This window comes from Desmodus rotundus, chromosome 10, assembly GCF_022682495.2.
Source record: "Desmodus rotundus isolate HL8 chromosome 10, HLdesRot8A.1, whole genome shotgun sequence".
NCBI classification, from domain to species: domain Eukaryota; kingdom Metazoa; phylum Chordata; class Mammalia; order Chiroptera; family Phyllostomidae; genus Desmodus; species Desmodus rotundus.
Genome location: NC_071396.1, coordinates 42435185 through 42461097, shown reverse-complemented (window position 1 = coordinate 42461097; position 25913 = coordinate 42435185). Strand labels below are relative to the sequence as shown.

At 51.5% G+C, this 25913-nt stretch overlaps 1 protein-coding gene across 1 annotated transcript in view; it reads left to right on the top strand.

Annotated features, from left to right (window-relative positions):
- Window positions 1-1490: 1490 nt before the first annotated feature.
- The window catches only part of COL23A1 (collagen type XXIII alpha 1 chain), a 276836-nt gene continuing 252413 nt past the window's right edge, over window positions 1491-25913 (top strand). Inside the window, exons 1-2 of the mRNA XM_045185726.3 lie at window positions 1491-2108; window positions 24281-24347. Of these exons, the coding sequence (XP_045041661.1) occupies window positions 1815-2108; window positions 24281-24347 (361 nt within the window). The 5' untranslated portion in view covers window positions 1491-1814. The remainder of the gene's footprint in view (window positions 2109-24280; window positions 24348-25913) is intronic.

Here is a 25913-nt window from a genome sequence, read left to right as displayed (position 1 = left end):
CGGTGACCAAGACCAAGAGGATACAGTTGACACAAAGGTAACTTCAAATAGTGATGATGGCCCTGATCCCCTGAGTGATGCTGAAGGGGACGCAGGTGTAGCCACACTGTGTTGGGCCGTCTAGGACCGCCTTTCAGAGGCAGTGAGACTCGAGGACCTGGGACTTTTATCTAAGAACAAGGAGGAGCTTGTTCGAAGATCGGAAACCAGGGTATTCCAGAGAATGTAGTAGGCAAGCTCAAAGGCCAAGGAGCTTGCTTATTCAATATCCAGAAGCTTCTGGAACATCGTGAACATGGCACAGTAACGTTAATGTAGATGGGAATTCACCTCTGTGTGTGTAGTGCAAATACTATGATAACTTTGATTATCATTGTAACGTGGTGTCAGCCTCTTCAGAGGACACAGTCCAGTTTGCTTAGCCAGACTTTTCAGACTATTTATTGGGTATACCACAGATGAGAGCACAGTGCCCAAACTATACATAGCCACCTAAACGTAACCTCAATCAACCTAACCGTTTAAAAAGATAAGTAATCTATCCACAGGAATTAATCTAAAAATACCCAGAGAGTGAGAGGGAAAATAGATGTAACAGACCTTTTTCTCAAAAACAGTTGAGGCGCTGCCCAAATTACAAAGACCTAAGCCAGCCGCTTATTGTTGTTATTTGAGTAGTGGAGGGGTCACTTGGGACCCTTTTAGGATGTAAATAGGCCGGGGAGGAATCTAAGGGGGCAGAGAACCCCACCTGACCGCCAGCCTGTCTCCCTTGAAAAACACTGTTAGGGCCACTTCCTGATCACTCCGGCTTTCCTACCTTAACCCTGTGATGTCAACTTGTGGCAAAATCATATTATAGGCTAAATGTTCATACTCATCGTTGGTTTTGGCCAAGCTGTGTTCCGACTACAGAATTAAGCCATCAGCTCTGCAAAAGGTGGAGGTCTTTTTCTCCTTTTCCATGTTTTAGTCTCAATTTTCTCAAGTGAAAGCCCTCTCTAGGTCACGGACAAGGTCTTACAATGTCCTTACAATGTCTCTTTCCAGCACCACATGTCTGGCACATAATAAATGGAGAGAAATTAATAGTCTACGAGGCATCTTTCTGTCCCGCCAATCTCGACCCTGGAAATCTCTAAGGTGAGCGCGCAGAGGTCTCTTTCGGCCACCAGGCGGCGCTAAGGCTCCACCAAGGACAGATTCACTAAGTTTGTCACTGGGTTTGAAGTTTTGACCTTTTAAAAAATTGTCAGAAAGATTAATTCGCAAGTTTAGGGCAATTTTCGCCAGGCATGATGGGTGCTCCAGCCAGGGGTGGGCTGCAGAAGGCACTCTGGGTCTCAGATTTCTTGGGATCGCAGTGGGGACACGTGCTGGGGAGTCGCAGATGTGCACGCGCGGGAGTGGGTGCACCCGGGCGCCCGAGGCAGCTGAGGGCGGAGGTGCGCGCTGCTCCAGGGGTCCGCTAAGCGAGCGCGCGGGGGTTGTGGGGGGGCCGTTGCTCCGTGGAGCCAGCTCCCTTCCCTCCCCCTCCCCCTCGCCTAGTGGGGCCGGCCGGGCCGCTCCTCCCCTGGGTGTGTCCCGGCTCCTTTTCTGGCAGAGTCTGTCTGCATAGAGGAAACTGCCCAAAGTGGCCGTTGTGGAGAGCCAGCGGCGGGGAAAGAGGCGTGCGCCGCGATACGCTGCTGCCTGGAGGCCAAGCCCTGCGCTGGGCGGACCTCGTGCCTGGGACTTTCTGCCTGCTTCCCGCGCTCAGTCCGCACCCGCAGCTCTGCACCGCCCCCTCGGACCGCACACCCCAAGATCGCGCCATGAGCCCGGGCGAGCGTGGCGGCGGTGGCGGCGACGCGAGGAAGGGCGCCCCGGCGGATGGTGGCGACGGGGGTAGCCCAGCGACGGCAGCGTGGGCCTGGGCTGTGAGCGCGCTGTGCCTGCTGCTCTCCGTGGGCTCAGCGGCCGCCTGTCTCCTCCTGGGCGCCCAGGCGACCACGCTGCAGGGCCGGGTGGCGGCGCTCGAGGAGGAGCGGGAGCTGCTGAGACGAACGGGGTCCCCGGCCGCCCTGGCCGCCTGGGCCGAGCCGCACCTGGAGCGCCTGCTGCACGAGGTGAGGCGCAGGGTCGGGGGCAGTCCCGCGGGAAGGGTGCGCGTGGGGCTGGGGCAGTGTCTGCGTGCTGGGTGCCCCGGGTAGGCTCCCCGAGGACCGTTCGCTCGCCGGCCCTGCGCGCGAGTCCATCCCCGTGGCCTGCGTGGGGGGTGGAGGCTGATGGGGGTGCCGGCCCCGTGGGGGTCCTGCTGTCCCCGCTCCAGCCTCAAGGTCGCGTTCCAGGGCAAGCGGCCATGGGAAAAGTGAGCTAGAAGGGCCGCTCCGGGGACAGGCAGAGGGAGGAAAGGATCCACGAGTGTGTGTGCTCCCACCGGTCGCTTCCCACCTGCAGTGGGCGCCGGGCTCCTCCTCTGTGCCGGCATCGTGAAGAGGCTCTTGCGCGAAGTGCCTGGTGGGTGACTCTCGTCACCGATAGCAGCTGCTCATCCCAGCGCTGCTGTACTTGGGGAGGTGTGGGACCCCCAGCAGGCAGGCAGCCACCGCGGACGAATGCCTCGGGCAGACCGAGGGGCTGAGACCTGGAAGGGGTCTGGTCGACCCAGCCTGCCCGCCCTGCGCCCGCAGGAAAGCTCGGGCTTAGAGATGCTGCACTGAGCGCAGCCTGAAGCGACGCCCACATCAGACCGGTAGGGTGAGGGGAAGAGAGACAGTCGGGGCCAGAAAACCTGCGTTCCAATTTCAGACGGGGTCCCCTGTGCGATGCCAACTGGGCAGATACTTCTGAGTTTTCTTGAGTTTGTTGAAAGCAGATGGGACTCTGACACTTCTATTACAGTCGAAGCAGGAGCCAATTGGGAGGCCTCGAAGCCCTCCCCCATCGTGTTCATCAGAGCCCCCACGGTTTATGCAGCAGTACCCCCCTCTCCTCCATAGAACTAGAGAGGCTGGACTGGTCAGAGCTGCCCTGGCCATGCTCAACTTGCCTCCCTTGCTGAACCACCTTCTTCCTCCCCAGAAGGGCGCCTCCCACGTGCCCTGCCTAAAGGAGCATCTTCCTTTGTAGGAAAAGTACATGTTTCAGGAGGGAGGAGAAGGGAGGTCAGGCCCCTTACTGCCAGCCCCTTGAACTGTGCAGAGCTGTGGTCTTCAGTGAGGTATTCAGCGGCCTACCCATCGCTGAGTTAATTTGGAGTCTTGGGCAGTGGGAGAAGACTACACCACACCTAGCTCACCGTGCCTGTTTCTTAACGCTTCCAGCCAGCACTACATCTCTCCCTGCTTGCCTGTGGGCCACACTGCTACTTCATGAAAGGATTTCCTCTTTTCTCCTGGTGAGTGCCTGAGGACCTCAGAAATCTCTCCGGGGTCCTGCAGAAACTGCCGGTGATGGGTTCATAACTGTGGCATGTTATCTGTTGGCAAATCCCTAGAGACCAGGGTGTTGAACTGATTTATGGAGGGCCAGTAAAATGTCTACCTGTCAGTGCTAGAACTGGCTGCCCTCTCCAACAGGAGGCCCCTCTGGGTGAAAATAAACCACAAGCCCGGACCGAGTAAATCAGAAATCCTAGAAGGACCTCATGCAAGGAACTTGCAGACTGTATAATTCTAGTGGGGGTCGGGGGTCCTGGGAAAGCAGCCCCTTCTGAGGCGGGTGGGTCCTCAAGCCCCGCACTGCACTGTGGGGGGCCAACAGGGAGGGAGCAGTGGCCTCCACCGGGGGCCCGGGCAAACCAAAGTGCTCGCTCGCCTGTGCTCGCTTGCTCATGAGCGCCCGGGCTCTCGCTCCCTCTCAGAAAGGCAAAGGGAATGTTTGAATCCTGGCATTTCCCCTTCACATTGCCGTTCAGCATTCTGGCATTCACACAGGACACATCTCCGCACACCCGACTATTAACCAACCAAACTCGGTGTCTAAGGACCGCATGCTCCGAGTGCCAGCTGGCTGGTGCTTCCCTCCCGGTGGAGCGTCAGAGAGACCTCCGTGAGGGTGCACTTGGGGGTTGAGCTTCTGGCTCTTTTGGTGCCTCCTGGGAAAAGCTGGCTGTCTCCCAGGGCCAGGCTTTTCCTGCTTCTGGTCAATGGTCACTGGATGGCGAACCACACAACCTGGCCGGGGACCCAGAGCGTCCCCAGCAGAGGAAGGGGTGTGGGGAGGCACGTCATGGTGAGCGGGTAATTGGCTTCAAAGAGATGTGAAGATAGTGTTTTGAACTATTAGATAGGAAAGACAAGTGACTATTGAACTGAAAACAGCTTAAGGAAAGAACACTTGCCCTTGAGCGTGTTTTTCGGTCCCGGTTTGTTTTCATGATGCCTCTCCGGAGCCCGAGCTGAAGTCGCTGGGAACGTGAGGCCCGCCTGCAGGTCGTCCTTTTACCGACAAGCTTGTTTTCAGAGTTTTGGAGACAAAAACCACATCCAAATTAAAGAAGAGAAGTCCTTGCCAAACACATGCCACTTTACTGTCAGAAAAAAAAATTTTTTTTAAATAAGCCAACAAATGCCACTGTTAACATGGGACCCACGGTCTTTGTTCCCTTGGGAACAGATCCAGAAGCTCCGATAAAGGAATGTTCAGGTTAACTTGTGATTATTCAAGAGCCTTCCACGGCACAAAGTAAGAGAAATGGTTTTCAGAACATAAACCATTCCTGATTCCAGATTCCTGGGCCAAAGTAATTAACAATAGTATCTTCAACATGATCCGAAAATACAGACGCACCACAAGCGTCCGGGAGCACGCGTTTCAGGTGCTCCCTAAGGAACCGACCGGCCCCCAGGAGTTGTACCTACGGTTGCAGTATTACAAAAACCTGAATTCTACTGCAGTAAAGATTCCTTCAAGGATGAAAGAAACAATTATATTCAGAAGAGGCCGTTTCTAGCTTATAATGGATTTATTGTTGGCTGTTGGTCTTCCATTGTCCAGACCAGTCAGTTTGAAAACAAGAAAAACCGAGAGACCAAGGGTAAAATTCAAGTACTTTCCTTCCGTACCATCAGTTATATACCAGTACGTGGTCGTTGCCGTGAAACCCAGAGCCAGCTGTAGCTTTTTCAGCCTCTGCGGCAGTCTGTCACTTGTCAGGGCTGCTCTGTGGTGTCCTGGAGACATATCGCTACATTTGTTCCCTTGACATTTCCTGGCTCCCAAACCAGAAAAGTTTCTATCCCACACTTCTAGCATGCTCCCATTCTCTCTCAGCCCTTTCCTTTCTCTTGGGGTTTTTTTTTTTTTTTTCCTTTGCACGACAGCTTGGGAGAGCTTTGCAATAACAGTATGATTAGAACGAGCCAACTGTCAAGGCATTCCTTCTACAAATGTGGTTTTTAATCGTCACACTGGACTTTCACCTATTGGCTCTGAAGATGTGCTTCATCCTTCCGAAGCCGGGGAGTCAGAACCAAGAGAACATGGACCAGCGGGCAGAGAGGGCTTTCAGTCCCGCCGTTCACCAGCTCTGTCAGCCAGCCTCTTCAGCTTCCTCAGCCTCAGCCTTCTCTTCCCTCCTATGATGGCCACTACTGCCTTGTAAGACGACGACATGGGAGAATGGGCTGGTCAGCCAGTGTGCTTTGGATGGTGAGGAGCAGACTCCCTGAGTGTGGTCGCCTCTGAACTGTCACTGAACTGTCTTCATAACCACAGAAGCCTGCAAGTCATTGAGGAGATCTGGAGTTAGTTCAGTGACTTGACCTCGACGGGTGCCTGGGCCATCTGTCCTTCCCTTGGCCTTTCCTCATGGTCGCAAGGTGGCTGCTGCAGCTCCAAGCAGGAGAGTTCACATAAGAGCAGAAGGGAGGAGGCAGGAAAAGGAGTCAGCTTCTTGAGAGGCTTTCTCTTTACTTGAGTCAGGGGGAGGTTCCCAGCCCCACTTGGCAGACCTCCCTCACAGCCAGAGCCAGGCCCCCAATCACCGTCATCCTGTCCCTGGCAAGGCAGTGGGGTTGGCCGGTCTGCATTCGTCCCCTAAGGCTGGGAACATTACCACTGGAAGAGAGCTGTGGCTTTGTGAGGACGGCTGGGCATGGCTACCCGGGAGCAACCGAGGGTGTCAGGTGGATGCCCTGGGGTGTTGTTACCCCAGAGGAGGATGGGGCAGCCACCCACTGACCTGCCGCCATTTTCATAACCAAATCCCTTCCGTGGCAGTGGGCCCTACATTCCGTGCATTGGGAACACTTCTCAGCCACACCGTGTCTGCTTCTCTCAGGGCCCTGCTCTCCAGCTCTGCCTTCGGCCATAGTCAAAGGCTTGGTTGCTGTGCTTGGGATTCTCTCCGGAACCATCCCATGCTTAGCGCTGCCTTTTATGGTCCTTAACCCTTAAGCAGACGCCGTTCTGATCCTGCAGCAACTGGCTGGAGTGGCCTGCCCCACACGCTCGGGATGGCACTCTAGGGCCCAGCTCTCCAACTTTGCCACATCACAGCACATGCAGGGGGTGGTGGTGCTCACTCACCACACTGCAGTAAGGGGAGGAGGCTTCTCGGGCTGGAGGCCACTGGCTCAGGGGCTCCGAGGGCCAAGGAGACCAGTGTCCCCAAAACCATGGATGGGGCCCTGTACCCATGAGCTGTGTGTGCCCAGGCAGCTCTGCCCCTGCTCTCGCCCCTCGGCCATGGGCCTCCTTGGCTTTCTCAGCAGCCATATCTCACCATGGCCTCCAGGGCCCCTTCTGGGGCAGGTACAGTCAGGTCATGGTCCCCAGAGTAGGGTGTCCCTTTACCCCCCTGACAGCATCTCATCGGGGTCAGCCTTTCCAGATGCCTTTGGACCCTTGTACCTTCAAACAGCAGCCTGACAGGACCCCAACACAGACTGGCCTACTTTAGAAAGGGAATTGACTGGATTAAAAGGGGAAGTCCAGGGCCCTGCCCGGCTGGGCGAAGCTGGAGGTTTCCCAACTCTGTGTTTGTTTGCACTGGCTCCATAGTTCTCAAGATGCCCTCACTCCCCAACCAGTGGTGGGGGGCAGGAGGAGGGCAGGGCAGCTGCCAGCAGAGGGGGTTTCACGTCCATAGTGTCCTCAGCATTAGAGTTTCTCTTGCCCAGCAGCCCTGGCAGAAGCCCTGATTGGCCCTGATGGTCAATACGGAAGACCTGTGCTCAGCCCAGAACAGCGGGGCAGCCTCTGATCTGCCAGGCTCGGGGCAGGGTTCCTGGGTCCCACATGTGACCCTCGCTGGAGCCAAAAGGACCGGAGTGGAGGATGGCCCCAAAGGACAGTTTGGAGTTCCGTATTTAGGAGGAGGAGAGGCCACGCGGTGGGTGAAACCAAGCAGATGCCCGTCCGTCCAAGGCTAATGAGAGGCTCCTGCAACGAGCTGGAGCCACGTTCTGGAGAAGTTACCGCTCAGTGGCTTGAAATCCAGGGAAAGAATTTTTGATCTAATGGGACAGGCAGTAGGTCGTAGGTTTCTATTCTCTACGCATTTAGATACAGGGTCCCGGCCGACGTAACTAACACCTGCTTGAGTGTGGTTGGTGGGGTAATACCATGGGTGTAATAATGTAAAGTTTTAATTTGAACATTTCACCTACAATGTCCTATGGTGTGCTTGAGTGTGATAGTGTTAGGTTACAGAATTACAGGCTTATGATTTTGTAATAAAAAGGGGGCTTTCTTTGTGCCTGGCCCTGTATGACAAATCTGGGTTTATCTGTGACAGGATCGAAATCTGTATTTCGATACAGAATGTGAATTTACAAAATGTGAACTACAAGGTAACTTAAAATCTTCAAACTTTCCCACAACTGCCTTGTGAGATGCCAAAGACAGCGATTGTCGTCCTTGCTTGAGAGAGGGGGACGTGTCTGAGGTGGAGGCGGGGGCCTGCGCGGGGATCCCAGGGCCAGGCCCAGGCCCCCGGGTTTGCAGGCAGCCTTGGGAGGGCGGAGTGAGGAGGACAGTTGCACCCTCTGCAGAGGCACAGTGTCTGGCCTACCACAGCGTGGACGTGCCCCAAGTCAGGGCCACCTGCTCTCCGGCCCGCCTTCCCCTGCCTGCTTTCATCGGCTTCCCAGAGGGTATTCTTAGGAGGAGGGAGCCCTGCTCCTCTGGCCCTGTGGAGGAGTGTTTGAGGGCACCCTGAGTTCCAGTGACGTGGATCAGGGAGGTACGTGTGCGTGGGGGGTGCCACAGCCTTGCCGGGGGCTGTGTGTCACGGTGGCTTTGGGGGCCCCGAGTTGGAGCAGGAAACACTTTGGACAAGGATCCAGAAAGCCACTGTCTCAGTCCATTCGGGCCACTCGCTATACCTGGATGGAAGAAAGCAACAAAAGATTTATTTCTCACAGTTGTTTGTTAGAAAGCAAACATTTGCCCTGGCTGGTGTGGCTCAGTGGATTGAGTGCCGGCCTGCGAACCACAGGGTCGCCCGGTCAGGGCACGTGCCTGGGTTGTGGGCCAGGTCCCCAGTAGGGGTCATGTGAGAGGCAGCCACACATTGATGTTTCTCTCCCTCTCTCTCTCTCCCTCCCTTCCCGTCTCTCTAAAAATAAATAAATAAAATCTTTAAAAAGAAAGCAGATGGACTCACTTGGGCAGCAAAGAGTGAGCTCTGAGCACTGGGACCCGCTGTCCTTTCCTTCCAGGTCTGCTTGGTATCATCCTCCACTTTCAGAGAAGCCTTCTCCTTCACCCCAGATTTCTGCAGGTTTCTGTCCTTTCTCTACTCTGAGCCCCACCAGGAGGCCTTGCTAGATGTTGGCGAGAGAGAGTTTTCAGGCCTGCTCTTCAAAGGGCAGGTGTAGACCCTTTCCTCCTTGCCCGGCGACTCGCTCATCAGCTCTCAGCCGCTGCCGCTGTGGAGCTGGGACCACCGCCTTTACCAAATGTTGGGAGGTAGCGCGCCAACTCGGCAGCCCTTCCCCATCCCCCTTTAAAAAAACAAACAAACAAAAAACAACCAAGGTGTACTTGGTTGATTTAACGCGACTAGGTTATTGATCATCCGAAAGCCAGGACGCCTTAACCCTGAGCACCGTATCCACAGGCAGGTTTACGCTCCCCCAGTCGTCCCGCGCGTGAGCACCTCTTACCCCTGCTCGTGTGTATTTCAACCTGCCGTCAGGGACGCGCCTGCAGTGCTGCACGGTCTCTGTGGTCACGCTCACGGCCGCAGAGCATCCCGCCGGCAGGCTCTGCCTCCTCCACCAACGCCGGCACCGGTAACGGCGCAGCCGGCTGTTTTGCTTGTGGGCAAGGTCTCTTCTGTCGTTCTCCAGGACGCAGAGTGACCGCCTGCGGAGGAACGTCTTCGGGGCTTTGTTTTCTGTTTTGATTCTGGAGCATCCACTTTTGTCCGTGAGGCACCCTTGTGTCCTCCTGTCGGATCCCGAAACGGCCGCACCGTGGTGAAGCCGTGGGCAAGCTGCACGGGAGCAAAGTGGATCCAGGCCACCCTGTGGCTGACATTTCATTTCGGTTGGATTTGTGGTTGTTCGAGCAGAAAGCAACTGATAATCTGGAAAGCCTAAAAACAAGACTTGGAGAACCTCTGCAGATGTCATCTGGGAGTTGGGCTCCTGCGCTGGTTTTGCCGCGGAAGCCTCTCTTAGGCAGCACCGGGCAGTGCCTCGCCCTGCACTCTCTCGGCCCCACTGGGGCTTCCACTTCTCTGAACAAATGTAACTGGGGACGTTCTCCAGAGGCCACACACAACTGCGGCTCCCTCTCCGTTCGATTTTCTCCATGTGTAGGACTGGGATTAGTCTTTAATTGTTGACACAGGCACTCAAGACATCCCTGCATCACATCTGGAAGCATATTTTAGGGCTAAGCACGAACCACTGGGAGAAAAAATAAGTTTTCAGCTGCCATTTGAAAGAAAGGCACGTCAGTGCACTCCTAGAGGATTAGGGGGACCCTCCCTTGCTCCCGCCCTGGGCAAAAGGGTTCACTTACGTTTCCTCCTGTTTCTCCACAGCCCCCAGCTCAGCCGCCCACCCCCTGTGAGGTGGCTTCCCCTCCCAGAGCAGGACAGCGACTTGCCCCAGGTGGCAGCGGAAGCCTGAACCTGGGTAACCTGAGTCCTCACCCCCAGCCCTTTCCACAGCCTCCTGCGGCCTGCCCCCTCCCCTGGCCCCGAGGAAGCAATCATTTAGCAGGAGCAGCAGCTTTTCCTGCCAGTGTGACATCCTCAGTAGGTGGCAGGCCCCTAGGCTGGGTGGCGACACTATAGCTCTAACCAGACCTGGGTTCACCTCCCAGCTCTACCATTTCCCAGCTGTGTGGCTTTGGGAAAAGTTTTCCAAACTTCAGTTGGCGCGTCTGTTCCACCGGCACCGGCACCCTGGCTGTTAGGTTTCTGTGGGGATGAAACACGTTATGTCCGAAGTGCTTCAGCACCTCGTACGCGTCCTGACTACGGCTGACCTTCTGAGGATGCTTCTGCGTCTGGATCCAGGGGAATGTCTGCGTTGGCCAATTGGAGAGGAAGCCCCGTGGGTATGTGACTGGCCGTAAGATCCCCTGGACCCCGGATTCTGCCTGCCTTCTAAGGCCGTGCGCAAGTAAAAAGGTGTGAACACGTGTCTGCCTCTGAGTCGGCGACAGAGAAATGGGACTCGGTAGTTGAGGAAAAGCAAAGACCGAGTCAGCTTCATGGCCCCATTTTTTCAGTCTCTCCTTTGAGCAGATGGAACTTTGCCCTTTGAATAAAAAAATTTCACATTTGCAACCAACATAAAAATCTTATTATTCATGAAAAGTATATGGCTTTTTCCTTGAGAAAGAACATCGAATACGTAGTAAATTTGCTTTGATTGGTAGGTGTGTCCATTTTTGTGATGTTTCAGTGTGGCACAGACTTCCCCAAGTGCTCACGAGTAGCCTGGTGAGCTAGAGGCCGCACACACATCTGCTTCAGTTCACACTGGAAATGAGAAAATTTTCATTTTCTGATGTAACCACAAAATCTGTAGGGGGTAAAGCGCTGTCAAATGGGTAATGTCAACTTCTAAAACTGAGTTTGCTTCCAACTTTGAGTTGTGAAACAGATCATAAAGCAATTAGAATGAATTCTGGTGCTTTGGGAGACGGTCGCAACAAAATACACTCAACTCTGGGCCTCTGAGGAGGCTCGTCACACACAGAAAGCGGCCTGTCCATTTATTTCGCCACATCTCGCCGTGTGACGACGTGTGGGCTGTTATCATCCGCAGCGTCTTGCTCCCAGACCCAGGTGGTGGTGCAGATGGGGGACAGTCACGTAGTGGTGGGACTCAGTGTGTGTGTTTGAGTGTATGTGTGTGAGATTGGTGTGTGTACCTGTCGGTGTGCATGTGTACGCACATGGGTGTGTGTGTGTGTGTGTTGACACGTGGGTGCATGCGTGTGAGCGCGCACGTGTGTGGGTCTACGAGTGTGTGCGTGGGTGTGTACGTGTGTGCGTGCGCACACACAGGAACCACTGAAGGGAGCTGGAAGGGTGAGACCTGACCTCATGGCCTTCCCACACAAGTTGTCACCCCCAAGTCCTTCAAGAAGTCTCTCCTTCAGGGCCCAGCTCGTGCCATGGGCTGTAGAGTTAGGCAACCCTGGGTTGAGTCTGGAGCTGCCTCTTATTAGTTGGCTTGGTCTAATTAGTTGGCTTTTCCAAGCCTCAACTTCCTCCTCTGGAAAAAGGGTGCTGCTCCGCTTCATTTCTTGAGAAGGAAGCAAAGCACCCTTCCCGGGACTGCCCCGTCCATGGCAACAAGGGATTGTCAGTCTCTTTCTTACATGATGGCTTCCAGGATTGTCGGCACCCAGCGCCAGGGGTCTTCCCCGGGCGCAGCTCCACCTCCTCCTTCTGCTTTCACCCGAGCTTGGCTTTGAATGCGCTGAGCTGGGAAAAGATGCCTCATCACTCAGCCTGCAGGCCCTGCTGGTGGGCTTTCTTCTGGCCCCTTTATTTCAGTCCTATTCGTGGGGCCCCTTTTTTTTTAATTAAACAAATTCTTCTAGTCCTCACCTGAGGATATGTTTATTGACTTGAGAGAGAGAGGAAGGGAAAGAGAAAAAGAGAGAGAAACATCAATGTGAGAGAGAAACATCGATCTCTTGCCTCCTATACACGCCCCAGTTGGAGATCAAACCCGCAATCTAGGTGTGTGCCCTGACCAGGATTCGAACCTGTGACTTTCGGTGTATGTGACAACGTTCCAACCAACTGAGCCCGCTGGTCAGGTCCAGGGGGCCCTTATGAAATAGTTACTTCTTCAACTGAGTCCAGCCACCCCAAGCCCCAGCCGGCCACACTGTCTGTGGAGCCTCCCCGGCTGATGAGGGGAAACTCCCCTCTCAGCCCAGCATCCCAATCCTCCAGGTCCTTTCCACCTGCTCTCACTTTATTCCCCGCGGGGCCCATGGGGACTCTGAAGGAGGTAAGTGAGGGTGGGGTAGGGTGTCTGCTCAGGCTGCCGTAACAAAGTACCACAGTCTGAGTGGCTTAAACAACACAAATTTCTTTCCTCACGGTGCTGGAGGCTGGAAGTCCACGACCGAGGTGTAGGCAGAGTACGCGTCTCCTGAGGCCCCTCTCCTTGGCCTACAGCCAGCCGTCTTTGCCCTGTGTCTCCACGCAGCCTTTTCTCTGCGTGTGAGTCTCCCAATCCCTCTTACAAGGCTGCCATTCACAATGGACCTCGATAATGTCCTCATTTTACTTAATTGCCACTTCCAAGACCCTATCTTCAAATATAGTCACGTTCTTTAGGACTGAGGGCTAGGACTCTAATGCATGAATTTAGGGGGACACAGTTCAGCTACAACACCGTCTAATCAGATGTGGCACAGGAGGGGAACTCCAGACTCTGTGGACCGGATGGAGTGGACAGCAGGGGGAACTCGGTGTGGGGCTTTGAGCAGGGCCGACGTGGGGGCTGGGCCCTGGAGAAGACGGGCCGTGGTGTGGAGGAGGCTTGGAGGCCGTGCGCTGGGGCAGCCTCAGGCCTCTCCTCAACAGGTCAGGAGCCATCCTGGGAACCATCCATTCCCCTACAGGGCAGGTTCGATGGGCAGTAAGTGTGTTTGAAAAATAATGAATGGGAACACACACTGAGGATTACTGAAGAATTGCTTTGTGTTTGCAGACCAACCCTTTCAAAACACACTAATGTCTTTTGGGACCGAGCAGGGAACATTAAGGAAATGTTTGCCAATGTGGTTTAGGAGAGAGTGACTCTGTGTGCCAAAGGGCGTCCGTGATTAAACCCACATTCTTTAGAGAGAAGTTTCCAAGCTCCTGCCAAGTGCTTGGGCGGGACTAGGTGTTCTCCCCCACCTGCCTGCAGCGGGTACCTGGCTGCCGGAGGTGTGCCTGGCCCTCGGGTGGAGCCAAGTTTAGCGTGGAGAGCTGATGCCTTCTGAGCCCCGGACACGCATGGCCTGGGAGTTTCTGTGTTTGGCTTCTCTAGGTCTTACAATACTTGGCTTACAATTAACCCCACATATTTAACACGTACAATTGGCTGTGTTCTGACGGGTGTACACCTGAGAGACCACCTCCACAATCGAGACAGTGAGCACGTTCATCCCCCTTAAAAGTTTCCTCCTGCCTCCTCGAATTCTCTCCTCCATCCCTCCCCACCTGCCACCAGGTGTTACTGATTTCTGCCACGACGGATTGGTTCTCGTTCTCAGAGTTTTTACATGAACGGAACCATGCGTTCTTTTTTGTGGGGGGAGGGGCCTGGTTTCCTTCACTCAGTATGGTTATTGACAGTGTAATTAGAACATTCTTTTTAATTACCAAGTATTATTATAAGGATATCCCACAATTTGTTTACTCGTCTATACCTGTTAATGGATATTTGGGTTGTTTTCGGGTTTTGGCTGTTACAAATGAAGCTGCTGTGAACATTCATGTGCAGGTCCGTATATGGAAAATGCTTTCATTTCTCTTGCAGTAGAATGGCCGGCCACCTGACAGGTGTACGACTAACTTTTTAAGAAACTGCCAAAGTGTTGTTCAAAGCCATTGCATCCTTTTACATTCCCACCAGTACATGTGAGAGTTCATTTGTCCACACGCCTTTTTTCTGTCTGCTTTTAGGATGTTCCCTTTATCACTGGTTTCAGGCAATTTAATTCATGATAGGCCTTGGCGTGGTTTTCTTCGTGTTTATTGTGCTTGAGCTGCGTTGAGATTCTTGGATCTGTGGGTTTAGAGTTTTCACCAAGCTTTGAAACATTCTTTAGTCATTACTTCTTTGAATATTTTTTTCTGTTCTCCCTTGGGAACTATAATCACACGTACATTGGGACACTTGAAATCCCAAGTTTACTAATGTTATTCTTTCTTTTTTAGAAAAAAAAATTCTTTCCCTGTGTGTTCATTTTGGATAATTTCTATAGCGGACTTCCAGTTCACTAATCTTGTCTCTGGCAGTGTCTAATCTGCCGTTAATTCCTTCTACCCCATTTTTAAATCTCAGACATAAAAGTTTTCATCTCTAGAATTTCAGTTCAGATCATTTAATATTTTTGATGTTTCTACTTAACTTTCTGAACATACGCAGCACAGTCACAACCATAGTTTTAAGGTTTTGTGTGCTAATTTTAACATTTGTGGCAGCCGTGGGTCCATTTCAATTAACTGATTATTCTGCTCATTGTGAAGCCTTTTTTCCTACTGGTAACTTGTTATTGTATGCCAGACATTGTGAGTTTTACCTCATTGGGTGCTAGATATTTTTGTGTTCTATTAACATTCATGAGCTTTGTTGTGTTACAGTTAAGTTTCTGGGAAATAGTTTGAGCCCTTTGGGTCCTGTTTTTAAGATCCATTAGGCGGGACCAGAGACGTGTTTAACCTAGGGTTGGTTGTCTGACACTGAGGCGTGACCCTTCCTGGCGTCTAAATCCACTCGGTGTTGGAACAGGAAGAGCCCCACGTCCCAGGCCGATGCGAGGTTGGGCACAGTTCCCTCTGATCCTTGCTGCGTGGTTCTCATCTAGGCCATTTCCTCTCCTGCATATGCTGTCCGTGCTCCGCGGAACACCCGGAGGGCCTTCGCAGAGCTCCGCAGCTCTCTGCACACAGCTCTCACCTGTCAGGTCTGCTGCTTTGCACACTCAAACTGCCTGTGATCCCTGGACACCTCTCCCATCCCTCAAGTCCAGAAGGCTGCTGGGTATTTCCCCGCCCTGCGCTGCAGCCTGGAAACTTGTCACAACCTGTCAGGTGCAGAATTCAAAACACTGGTGGCCAGATTGCTCAAAGAACTCATTGAATATGGCAAATGCATAAGGGAGGAAATGAAGGCTACACTAAGGGAAACAAAGAAAAATCCACAGGAAACCAACAGGGAAGGGAAGGGAGCTGGGATTCAAATCAATGATTTGGAACATAAGAATAAAATCAATATTCAACCAAAACAAAATGAAGAAAAGAATTCAAAAAATGAGTTTAAGAAGACTCTGGGACATCTCCAAACGTTCCAACATCTGAATCATAGGGGTGCCAGAAGGAGAAGAGGAAGAGCAAGCAATTGAAAACGTGTTTGAAAAAACAATGAAAGAAAACTTCCCTAATTTGGCAAAGGAAATAGACATACAAGTCCAGGAAGTACAGAGAGTTCCGAAGAAGCTGGACCCAAAGAGGGCCACACCAAGACACATCATACTTAAAATGCCAAAGATTAAAGATAAAGAGAAGATCTTAAAAGTGGCAACAGAAAGACAGAGAGTTCCCTACAAAGGAGTTCCCATAAGACTATCAGCTGATTTCTCAAAAGAAACCTTGCCGGCTGGAAGGGAGAGGCAAGACATATTCAAAGTGATGCAAAGCAAGGGCCTACATCCAAGATTACTCGATCCAGCAAAGCGATCATTTAGAACTGAAGGGCAGATAAAGCACTTCCCAGAAAGGTAAAGCTAAAGGAGTTCATCATCACCAAGCCCTTATTCTATGAAATGTTAAAGGTACTTATTTAGGAAAAAGAAGATCAAAATTATGAACATTAAAATGACAATAAACTCACAGTTATCAACAACTGAATCTAAAAAACAAACTAAGCAAACCACTGGAATAAGAATAGAATCATAGATATGGAGATCATTTGGAGGGTAATCAGTTGGGAGGGGGCGGGGGAGAATGGGTGAAAAGGTGCAGGGATTAAGAAGCATAATTGGTAGGCACCGAAAAGACAGACAGATGTGAAGAACAGTATGGGAAACGGAGAAGCCGAAGAACTTACATGCACACCCCATGGACGTGAACTAAGGGGGTGGGTGTGGATCACTGGAGGGAAGGGGGGAACCAGTTAGAGGGGGGCAAAGGGGGGAAAATTAGGATGACTGTAATAGCATAGTCAAAAATATACTTTTAAAAGATATACAAATGGTCACCAAGTATATGAAAAAAGGTTCAAAATGATTAGTCATGAGGGAAATGCAAATCAAAACCACAGTGAACCACTACTTCACATCCACTAAGATTTGTTGGGGAAGATAGGAAAAAGCTGGAACCTTCCTACTTCACTGATGGAAATGTAAAATGGTTCGGCCACCATGGGCAAGTTTGGTGGGTCCTCAAAACATTAAGTATGGAATTACTGTATGGCCCAGCAATCCCACTCCAGGGTATATACCCCAAAGAATTGAAAACAGATACTCAGACATGTATACACATCCGCTCACATTCATAACGCCACCATTCGCAACAGCCAGAAGGTAGAAACAGCCCAAATGCTCATCAGTAAATACATGGATAAGCAAACTGTGCTTGAGACATACAGTGCGCTGTTTTTCAGCCACAGAAAGGAATGTGTAAAGTGGATGAATCTCAGAAACACGCCAAGTGACAGAAACCGGTCACATATTGTGTGGTCCTGTTCCTATGAAATATCCAGAAGAGGTCAGTCCCCAGAGACAGAGAGCAGCCCGGTGGCCAGGAGGAGGGGGCGGTGAGGAAACGCTGCAGACGGGCACAGGCTTTCTTTTTGGGGCAATGGCGCTGTTCTGGAGCGAGACGGGGAGCTAGAGAAAGGGGTGGTTACGTGGTGTGTGACTCCCCCAAATGCCACTGAGGTCTTCACTTGAAAATGGCTAATTTTTATGCAATGCGAATGTCACCTCAATTTTTAACAAGAACATATCTGTTGTAGAAAATAACAAAGTTATATCGTAATCAGTGTGAGGGACTTTGGGATTCTGCTACCCATTCTTTTACGTGAACTATGGACTTTATTCAGATCTTACCAGGTTATGTTCCAATGTCCTTTTCCACTTCCAGGGTCGCATCCGGGGCACCATATTGCATTCAGTTGCCATGTCCCCTTTAATCTATGACACTTTCTGAGTCTTTCCTTGTGTTGTGTGTTCTTGCGAATTTCAAGGCATTGTCAGGTATTTTGTAGAAAGTCCGTCCTTTGGGGCTCGTCTGATATTTCTCACAATTCGACTGGGCCGTAAGTGTTTGGAATGAACACCACCAAAGTGGCTCGCCATTGTCATGCCTCCCGTCAGGGGTCCTTGATGTCAACATGACCTATCACTGGTGACATTAACCTTGATCACTGGGGTAAAGTGGCATCTGCCAGAGTTCTCTGTGAAGAAGTTACTCTTTTCCTTTCCCAGCCCTGCTCTTTGCAAATGAGTAAGTTCAGCCTCCAATGGAGGAGTGGAAGATTTTCTCCATCTCTTGGAGAGGGAAGTATCAATATATATTATTTGTTATTCTGTAAGGAAGAGTTGTCTCTTCTTGTTTATTTATTTATTTACTTAGTTATTCAGTCATTTATGTCATTATGGACTCACGGATATTTAATTGCTTCTTTATAATCCAATACTACATAATTTATTTTGTTGCTTAAATTATTCCAGTCTTGGCCATTCTGAGCTCTTTCCAGTCAGTTTTATGTTTCTTTGAGGCACTCCCGTCCTTTTTTTTTTTTTAAGCACTTCCTTACTTTCTGGCACAAGACACTCCAGGCTCCTCTTGAATTTTTCCTGCCCTGGCCCCAGAATCAGCCAACTTTCCAAGGAGTCCTGATTCCTTTTATTGGAGAATGGTATTTAGAAACCAAGATCTAGGTGCTGGGGGTGCTTGTTGCTACGGGGGGGCAGGGTCACTGGTTACAGGCCTTCTCTGCAGACAGCAGGGTATGTGTGTGCATTCACCCCTCTGTGTCCACACACCTGGAATTACTTCTGAATGCACCTGCGTGTGCACGTAAACGTCACCTCGCAGTGATGCCTCTGACTAACTCCACACCACCGGGTTCTTTCGAGCTCTCCCCCTTTACTGATTTATAACTTCTCTCCTGGACACTGAGCCTGGGTCTCCTTACTCAGAGTTTATTCACTCATTTGTTCAACCCCAATATATATGTAAAGCAGTTTCCAAATTGCTACCTTGTACCCAAGGAGAAACAAACTTACTCACTAGAATGCAGCATTTATATACAGTTTCTCTGGTCTTCAGCCTGACAGTTGTCAATCGGCACACCACCATGCAAACTTACTTGGGTTGGCTACATGCTTGGCCCGACCACCATCGGTGAGGTTACAGCATATAATCTTTTTATAGTTAGCTTCATTTGGCTCAGCCTGCATTCTGCCTGGGATTCTCCAACATCCTGGTTGATTTTTTTAAAAATTTGTATCCATTGAAGTTCTTTCTTGGTGATGTGCAGTCCTGTAGCTTGTGACAAGTGCCTAGTGTCCTATCTGTACCTTCCCACACAGACAGTTTCATAATTGTCACAGCCCCTCCACGTGTCTCGCACTTCCTCACACGCCCCCAGCCTTTCACGACCGCTGATCTGATTTCTGCCCTTATGGTTTTGTATGGCCTAGCCTTTATAGAATCAAATTTATTGGGGCGACATTGGTTAATAAGATAAAGGTTTCAAGTGTACATTTCTAGAACACATGAACTGTATTTCTTTTTTTAAGTATATTTTATTGATTATGCTAATACAGTTGTCCCATTTCCCCCCCCTTATTCCCCTCCACCCTGCACACCCCCTCTCGCCCACATTCCCCCCTTTAGTTCATGTCCATGGGTCATACCTATAAGTTCCTTGTTTTCTATATTTTCTGTACTGTTCTTAACCTCCCCCTGTCTATTTTCTACCTACCATTTATGCTACTTATTCCCTGTACCTTTTCCCCTCTCTCCCCACCCACTCCCCCACTGATAACCCTCCATGTGATCTCCATTTCTGTGGTTCTGTTCCTGTTCTAGTTGTTTGCTTAGTTCATTTTTATCACTGCTTTTTTTTTTAAGGCTCAGTTGTTAATAGTTGTGAGTTTGTTGTAATTTTACTGTTCACAGTTTTGATCTTTTCCTTAGAGAAGTCCCTTTAACATTTCATATAATAAGGGCTTGGTGATGATGAACTCCTTTAACTTGACCTTATCTGAGAAGCACTGTATCTGCCCTTCCATTCTAAATGATAGCTTTGCTGGATACAGTAATCTTGGATGTAGGTCCTTGCCTTTCATGACTTTGAATACTTCTTTCCAGCCCTTTCTTGCCTGTAAGGTTTCTTTTGAGAAATCAGCTGACAGTCTTATGGGAAGTCCTTTGTAGGTAACTGTCTCCTTTTCTCTTGCTGCTTTTGGGATTCTCTCCTTATCTTTAATCTTGGCTAATGTAACTATGATGTGCCTTGGTGTGTGCTTCCTTGGGTCCAAGTTCTTTGTGAACTGTGTACTTCATTGTGTTCCCACCCGGCAAAGTCAAGTCGTCTTCCAGTGTATGGCCTGGCTTTTGTTAATGCCCGTTTTTTTAGACATGAAAATTGTTCATAAGCGAAGGTTGTCTTGCTTTGTGATTGAGTTGGTTGATACCAGCATTCAAGGGCAGCCCTGACACAGGTTGCTTCTCTAAGTCTCAGTTTTCTCGTCCGTAAATGGGTATAATGGCAGTCCCAGCACCATGGGAGTTACCGGGAGGACTAAATGAGATGGCAGCTGCTGGCAGAGCACCTGGCACATCCTCAGTAGTCAGTGACCTTGATAATAATGCTTTATATCTGCTGTCCTCTTCACCACCACGATCGCCGTCACCGTGGTGTGGCAGAAGAAACAAGAATGCTCAAGAAGTGCCGCCCTGTTTGGCGGCTGGCGGCCAGGGGACACGCACGGCTGTCCGGAGGGAGCAGATGGAGCACGCGGCTGTGCAGAGAGGGCTTCCTTCTCCCCCAGCCCCTCCTCCGGCGCCCCCGCTGCGTATCAGCGGAGGGGTGAGCCCGGAGTGGGGTCTGGGGAGACAGAATTACCTGTCCAGCTTTCAAAAACTGTCCTCAGCAGCAAGATTGCAGGCTTCATTTTGGCTCTTCTGCTTCTGGGATTTTTTAATGTTTTGGGTTTTTTTTTCCTGAGAAGATGTTATTACCACGCAGAAAGAACCTTTAAAGAAGTAAAGCATCATAATTCCAACACCCGAGTGAGCGGATGTTCTCCAGTTGCTGCCCCTCGGGGCCTGACTTTTACACAGCTGTGGGCCATTTATTTACCGTATCCGCGACGCTCTTCCCTGTCACTGCACGGTCTTCGCTGCGCGGTCTTCACAGCGCCGTGTCACACAGATGGGACAGCCTGGCCACGGGGACGTGCCGTCCTTCCCGCGGTGTTCAGGCACGACTTCCTCTTGAGTCTCATTTTATGTTGCTTCTGCTGCTGTTTTCCTTGGGGGTCTCTTCCCTAAGGTAGGAATTTTCTGTCAAGGGATAGGAATGTCTTTGTGGCTTCATTGGGAGCATTTTACAGAAATAAATCATTGCACCGCTTTTTGTATGTTCGTTCGCACTTCATCAATATGTGACCGTGCGGGTGGGACTGAACGCCCGCTGACGCACTCCAGACTGCCGCTGGCGCATTCGGCACCGACGGGGTGCTGCTTTGAGAGCCAGGATCCGCCCTGGCTAATTTTCTCTCTGCTTTTGCCACCCCTCCCCCAAAGCTTCGCGTCCTCCTCCTCCTCCTCCTCCGCACTTCTGGAGGGAATGCTCCCCGAGTTTTCTCAGAAGCTCATCTTTTGTTTCCTTTCGGAGCCGGGACTTGTCTGCATATGTGAAGCCAGGACCACGTGGTTTGCAGATGCCAGGGGTCCTGCCAGATAATGGAATGTAAAACGTTGAGAGGCTTCTTTGCCCTGGCCCGGTGGCCCGGTTAGTGGGAGTGTTGCCCAGTACCCCGAAAGGTTTCGGGTTTGATTGCAGTCAGGGCGAATACCTCAGTTGTGGGTTCAATCCCTGGGAGGCAACTAACCCTCTCTCTCTCCCCAGCCCCCATGCCCCCACTCCCCATCTGTCTAAAATCAATAAACAAACTCTCAGGTGAGGATGAATAAATAAATAGTGGAGGCTTTGCCCGGGCCCGTGTGGATCAGTTGGTTGGGACGGTTCGATTCCCGGTCGGGGCACATACCTGGGTGGTGGGTTGCATCCCAGGCCCAGGGCCGACGGGAGGCAGCCCGTCCCTGCTTCTCTATTGCACTGCTGTTTCTCTCTCTGCCCCTTCTCCCTCTAAAAGCAATGAAAGAGTGTCCTCGGGTGAGGATTTTGTTTTAAAGTTGAGGCTTTTAAGTCATTTCTTACAAAGCTGAACACAAAAGAATATTTTCACAGACTACAAAAGAACAGGGAGATAAAGAATGTGGGATTGGGCCTCTGAGTCACACACCCCCTCTGTGCGGTAGAGGGCCAGGGGATGAAACCTCACAGTCACGCTGGAGTCGGGAAAGACAAACGTGTACAAAGGTCAGAGTAAACGACAGAACAAAACTCGATTCCAGAAACTTAGGATCCCTCTGCTGGCATCCACGGCTTTGTTTTGGCCTCTCATCAATAGTTTCCTGTTTAGCTTTTTATTTTTAAATAAGCATAGCGTGAAAGTGGTTGTGTTTCCTATCAGTAGACGATAGAGCCCCTGCCCGCCTTAGGAGGACGGCCCAGGTGGGATAGCAGTCGTTACAGGCCGAGCGTGGCCCTGGCCGGGTGGCGGGGTTGAAGCATCCCGGCTCAACCGAAAGGTAGTAACCGAAAGGCCGCCAGTTCGATTCCGGCAGGGCACATGCCTAGGTTACAGGTTCTTCCTGGCTTGGGGCCCGTGTGGGAGGCAGCTGATCCACAGTTCTCTCTCCCATCGATGTTCCCTCTCTCTGAAAGTCCCTGGAAAAGTCAGTGGGGATGAAAAGTGAATTAATGCCTTTTTTTTTTTAGCATTAAATTATTTTGTTTAAAAGGGCTGGGGGGGAGGGGTAGTGTCACTTCTCATCAGCCTAGCAGTGATAAAGACAGATGAGAACTCCACCAACAAATTGGCTTAGACTAGAAGGCTGGATTCCTTTGCCAGGTAAATTTTGCAGCTGCCATGGGGGGAACTGAGTTTGGAGGTCGCGCGCTTGTTTGCAGGCACGGGCAGCGCTGCTGCTGCGAGGGGCTCAGGGAGGGGGTTCACCCGCGAGGCTGCCTACGTGCTCCGGCCGGCTGGGGCCCCCCTTACCCCCTGCAACCTGATGGGAGCCCTGGGGAAGCTTTGCGGGGTCAGGGGAGCTTCTGGGGGCTAGGGGATCAGCCTAGGCGGCTGGCAGCCTAGTTCTGGGCCGTGTGGGGGTCTCCAGTGCAGAGCAGGGATGAGGGGCAGGTGGGGTGTGAATGAGGCTGAGAGCCTAGAGCCCACTGGCGGCCCCAGGCTGTGCGCGAGGGCAGACGGGCTGGGCGCGTCTACAGGTGGCCCCTCCACCCTCCGGCCGTCTCCACACCGCTCTGTGTCGTGACCACGCAGCCGTAGGTTCCCTGTTGCCCATCTGGAAAACGAAGGTGACTGGCCGACAGGGGGGCGGCGGCGCCGGCGGCTGGAGCTAACCTGGCGGGGTTTTGTCTCAGCCTCCTGGACCTGGGCCGTCCCAGCCTGGGACAGCACAGCGCTTGGCTGGAGGCGCGGCCTTCGGGAGCAGCTGTAAAGGTTGCCACGTGTGTATGTTTGAACCTGTTCCGCGTGTCACAGTGCATTTTGCACTAAGGTTAACTAACACCCTTGGGATTTGCTTTGTTTTGCTGTTAGTGAGGTTTTTGGGTTTTTTGTTTGTCTTTTCTAGAGAAAGGTTAATATAGGATCTGGCACAAATAACGCCCCTTGTTATTACAAAATCATAAGCATGTAATGAATTATATGGCATAATAATATCACACTCAGGCACACCATAGGACATTTTAGGTGAAATGTTCAAATGAAAACTATGAATCATTACACCCGTATTATTACCTCAAGCAGGTGCTACTTCTGCTGGACCCTGTACGCTGCACACTCTTGTCAGGCAGGACTCAAGCCTGGGCTAGTTCAGGGTATGGGCCAGTCACATCACTCCCTAAACCTAGACTGGGGATTAGGACTACTCTCTTCTTCCTCCTCTTCGCCTCCTCCTCCTTCTTCTCTTTGCTCCTGTGTCCCCTCAGAGGAAGGGACAATCATTTGGGCCTCAGGGGTCCCTCCAAGGTTCAGATCAGGCAGGAATGGGGCCGGACCTACACTGTGAGTTATAACGGTGGAGCTGTCACTTCTGACGTGATTTCTGTAGTAATTCTTTTCCCTTCACCCACAGCAAGCACAGGGCTGTGGACGTGCAGGGGTGCTTGTTGAACTGTACGGAACAAAATTGTCTAGGCCACAGGTGGCAGACACAAGTCCCACGGGCCAAATCCGGCCCTCCAGCTTGTTTTATCTGGCGGCAGTGCCGAGCTCCTTGCCCCTAGTTAAGGAGTAGTTACATTGATACAGTCCGAAAATTACATTCGGCCCTTTGAAGGCAACTGTGAGGCTGATGTGGCCCCCGGTGAAGATGAGTTGGATGCCCCTGGTCTAGGCCAAGCCTCCCCACAGGAAAGAGGAAAGGAAGATGTCGTCTGGGAGGGTTGGGCTAGGACAATGGGTCTGAGCTTGGTGCACCGCACCGCCCCCCTCGGGCCCCTGCCTTCCCGGCGTTCACACCCACTGCACCCTCATTGTGGCTTTCCTTGACTTGTGTTTGAAGATGTCGAAACAAAGCAGAAACCTGCCGCCTTCTTTTCAGGGATTCCCAAGTAATTGCTCAGTGTTTACTTTTCTCCCTCCTCTCATTCCACAGCTGTGTGGAATGGAATGACCCTTTAAAAAATGATATCCAAAACATCCCCACCACTGTCGACTTACCTTTGCGATCCATTGATTTTTGCTGAGTTTTCCACGTTTATCTCTCTGTGCTCTCAAACTCATCCTCCTTTTCTCCCCTCTTTTCTTCCTGGTCCAGAAGTTGGAGGGACTAGTCAAGCTGCGGACCGTTCGGGAGGCGCCGGCCGAATGCATCTGTTCCCAGGGTAAGTGTTCGTTTGATCCTCGCCGGCCCCTGACTGCTGTGCGCCTGTCTTTCCTCCCGTCTGCTCGAAATGGCCGAGGACATGGTCAAGGTTGTCACCTTGGCCTCAGGCTGTCTGTTTTACCTGGCGGCCCATCCTGGGGCCTTTCTTCCCACATCTTCCCTGGCAGGCATGTCACTAGTCAAAGATCGAGCATGATTAATGACCTCGGGTTGACGGGGATGGTGGTGCTGGTGGGGGGAGCTGAGAACAACTAGAGATGGCTTGTAATAAAGGCTTAGATGCTGGGAAGGAGCCGTCACCCCATTGTGAAGATGGAGAAGCAGGCACGAAGCAGCCATGGGACGCATAGCATTTTGACATCAGCTCTATTTCAGACTTTGGGGAGTGGGGGACAATGTGTCCAAATCGTCTTTTTTGTTTTCATTCCTTTCAGTCTAGGTAGAAGAAGGGAGCAGGAACCATGGTCTGAATTATTCAAATAGTCGTGTCTCTCTGGGGGTTTGGTGATGTAGACTGGTGTGGCTGTGAATAGAGCCAGGAGGTGCTGATTCCTAACCCATGCGGCTGGACTCCCGATTCACATCAGGTCTTCCCGTGGTCCTCATGGGTGCTCTGCACGGGCAACTGAGAACTGAGGTGTGTGGTTTTAGGGTTCGCATGAGCCCTTCATAGGATGGCGCGTACACCAGTGAACACGTGGAAGGTCGTAACACTTACCACGCTTCTCTCCGTGTTGGACAAGGTGACAGAACACGGGTCACAGCAGCTGAATCCATTGGCCCTTGTCCTCACTGTCACTCCTGGCATTTCCAGTCTCCTTCTTGGGTCCAGAAACCAAGCTCACTGATAAGCAACATCTCCAGGTTGGGAGCTGCCCAGAAGGCTGCACAGGTGGACCTCCTGGTGTGAGTCAGCAGGAGAGGGTCTGACGGTCCAGCTTGAGCTAAGTTTTAATAGCAGCACCTCCAAGGTGTTGACAGGAGGGAAAAGGGCACAGCAAGCAAAGGCACTGGTACTTGTTCAGTAAGTCCAAAGGTGAATTCAATGGGGAGAAAATCCAGACCCAAAAAACGAATTTGGGGATGATCCGCGAAACGTATAAAATGTGTGTGATTCCTCTTTCTTTCCCCCTCCTTCTTTCTGCATATTGTATGGACATAAATTCACATGAGCCATGTGGAGAAATGTTTTTTAAACTGGGAGGCACGGTGCATTCATGAGATGTGAAAGCAGTTCTGTGGGTTACAGCAGAACTGTGAAATGTTGAACGACCGCAGACTTGAACCCAAACTCTGGGAGGGAAGTTTTGTTTCAGCTGTATCTCCTTACAGGCATCACCTGGGTGGCGGTGTGAGCTGGGTTTTCTGCCATGGGTTGCTGGTTGGAAGTTTGAAAGTCCCAAATATAGGTGACGGATGGACAGAGACGAGGAGGCAGGGAGGGGTCGTGGAGTCCTGAATAAATCCAAGCCAGGCCCAGACCTCGGTCTACCACTTAGTGACTGCAAGTCTCTTCCAAAACACAATGACGGTGTTATAGGAGTGGGCTGTGGGGGCTCGTTTT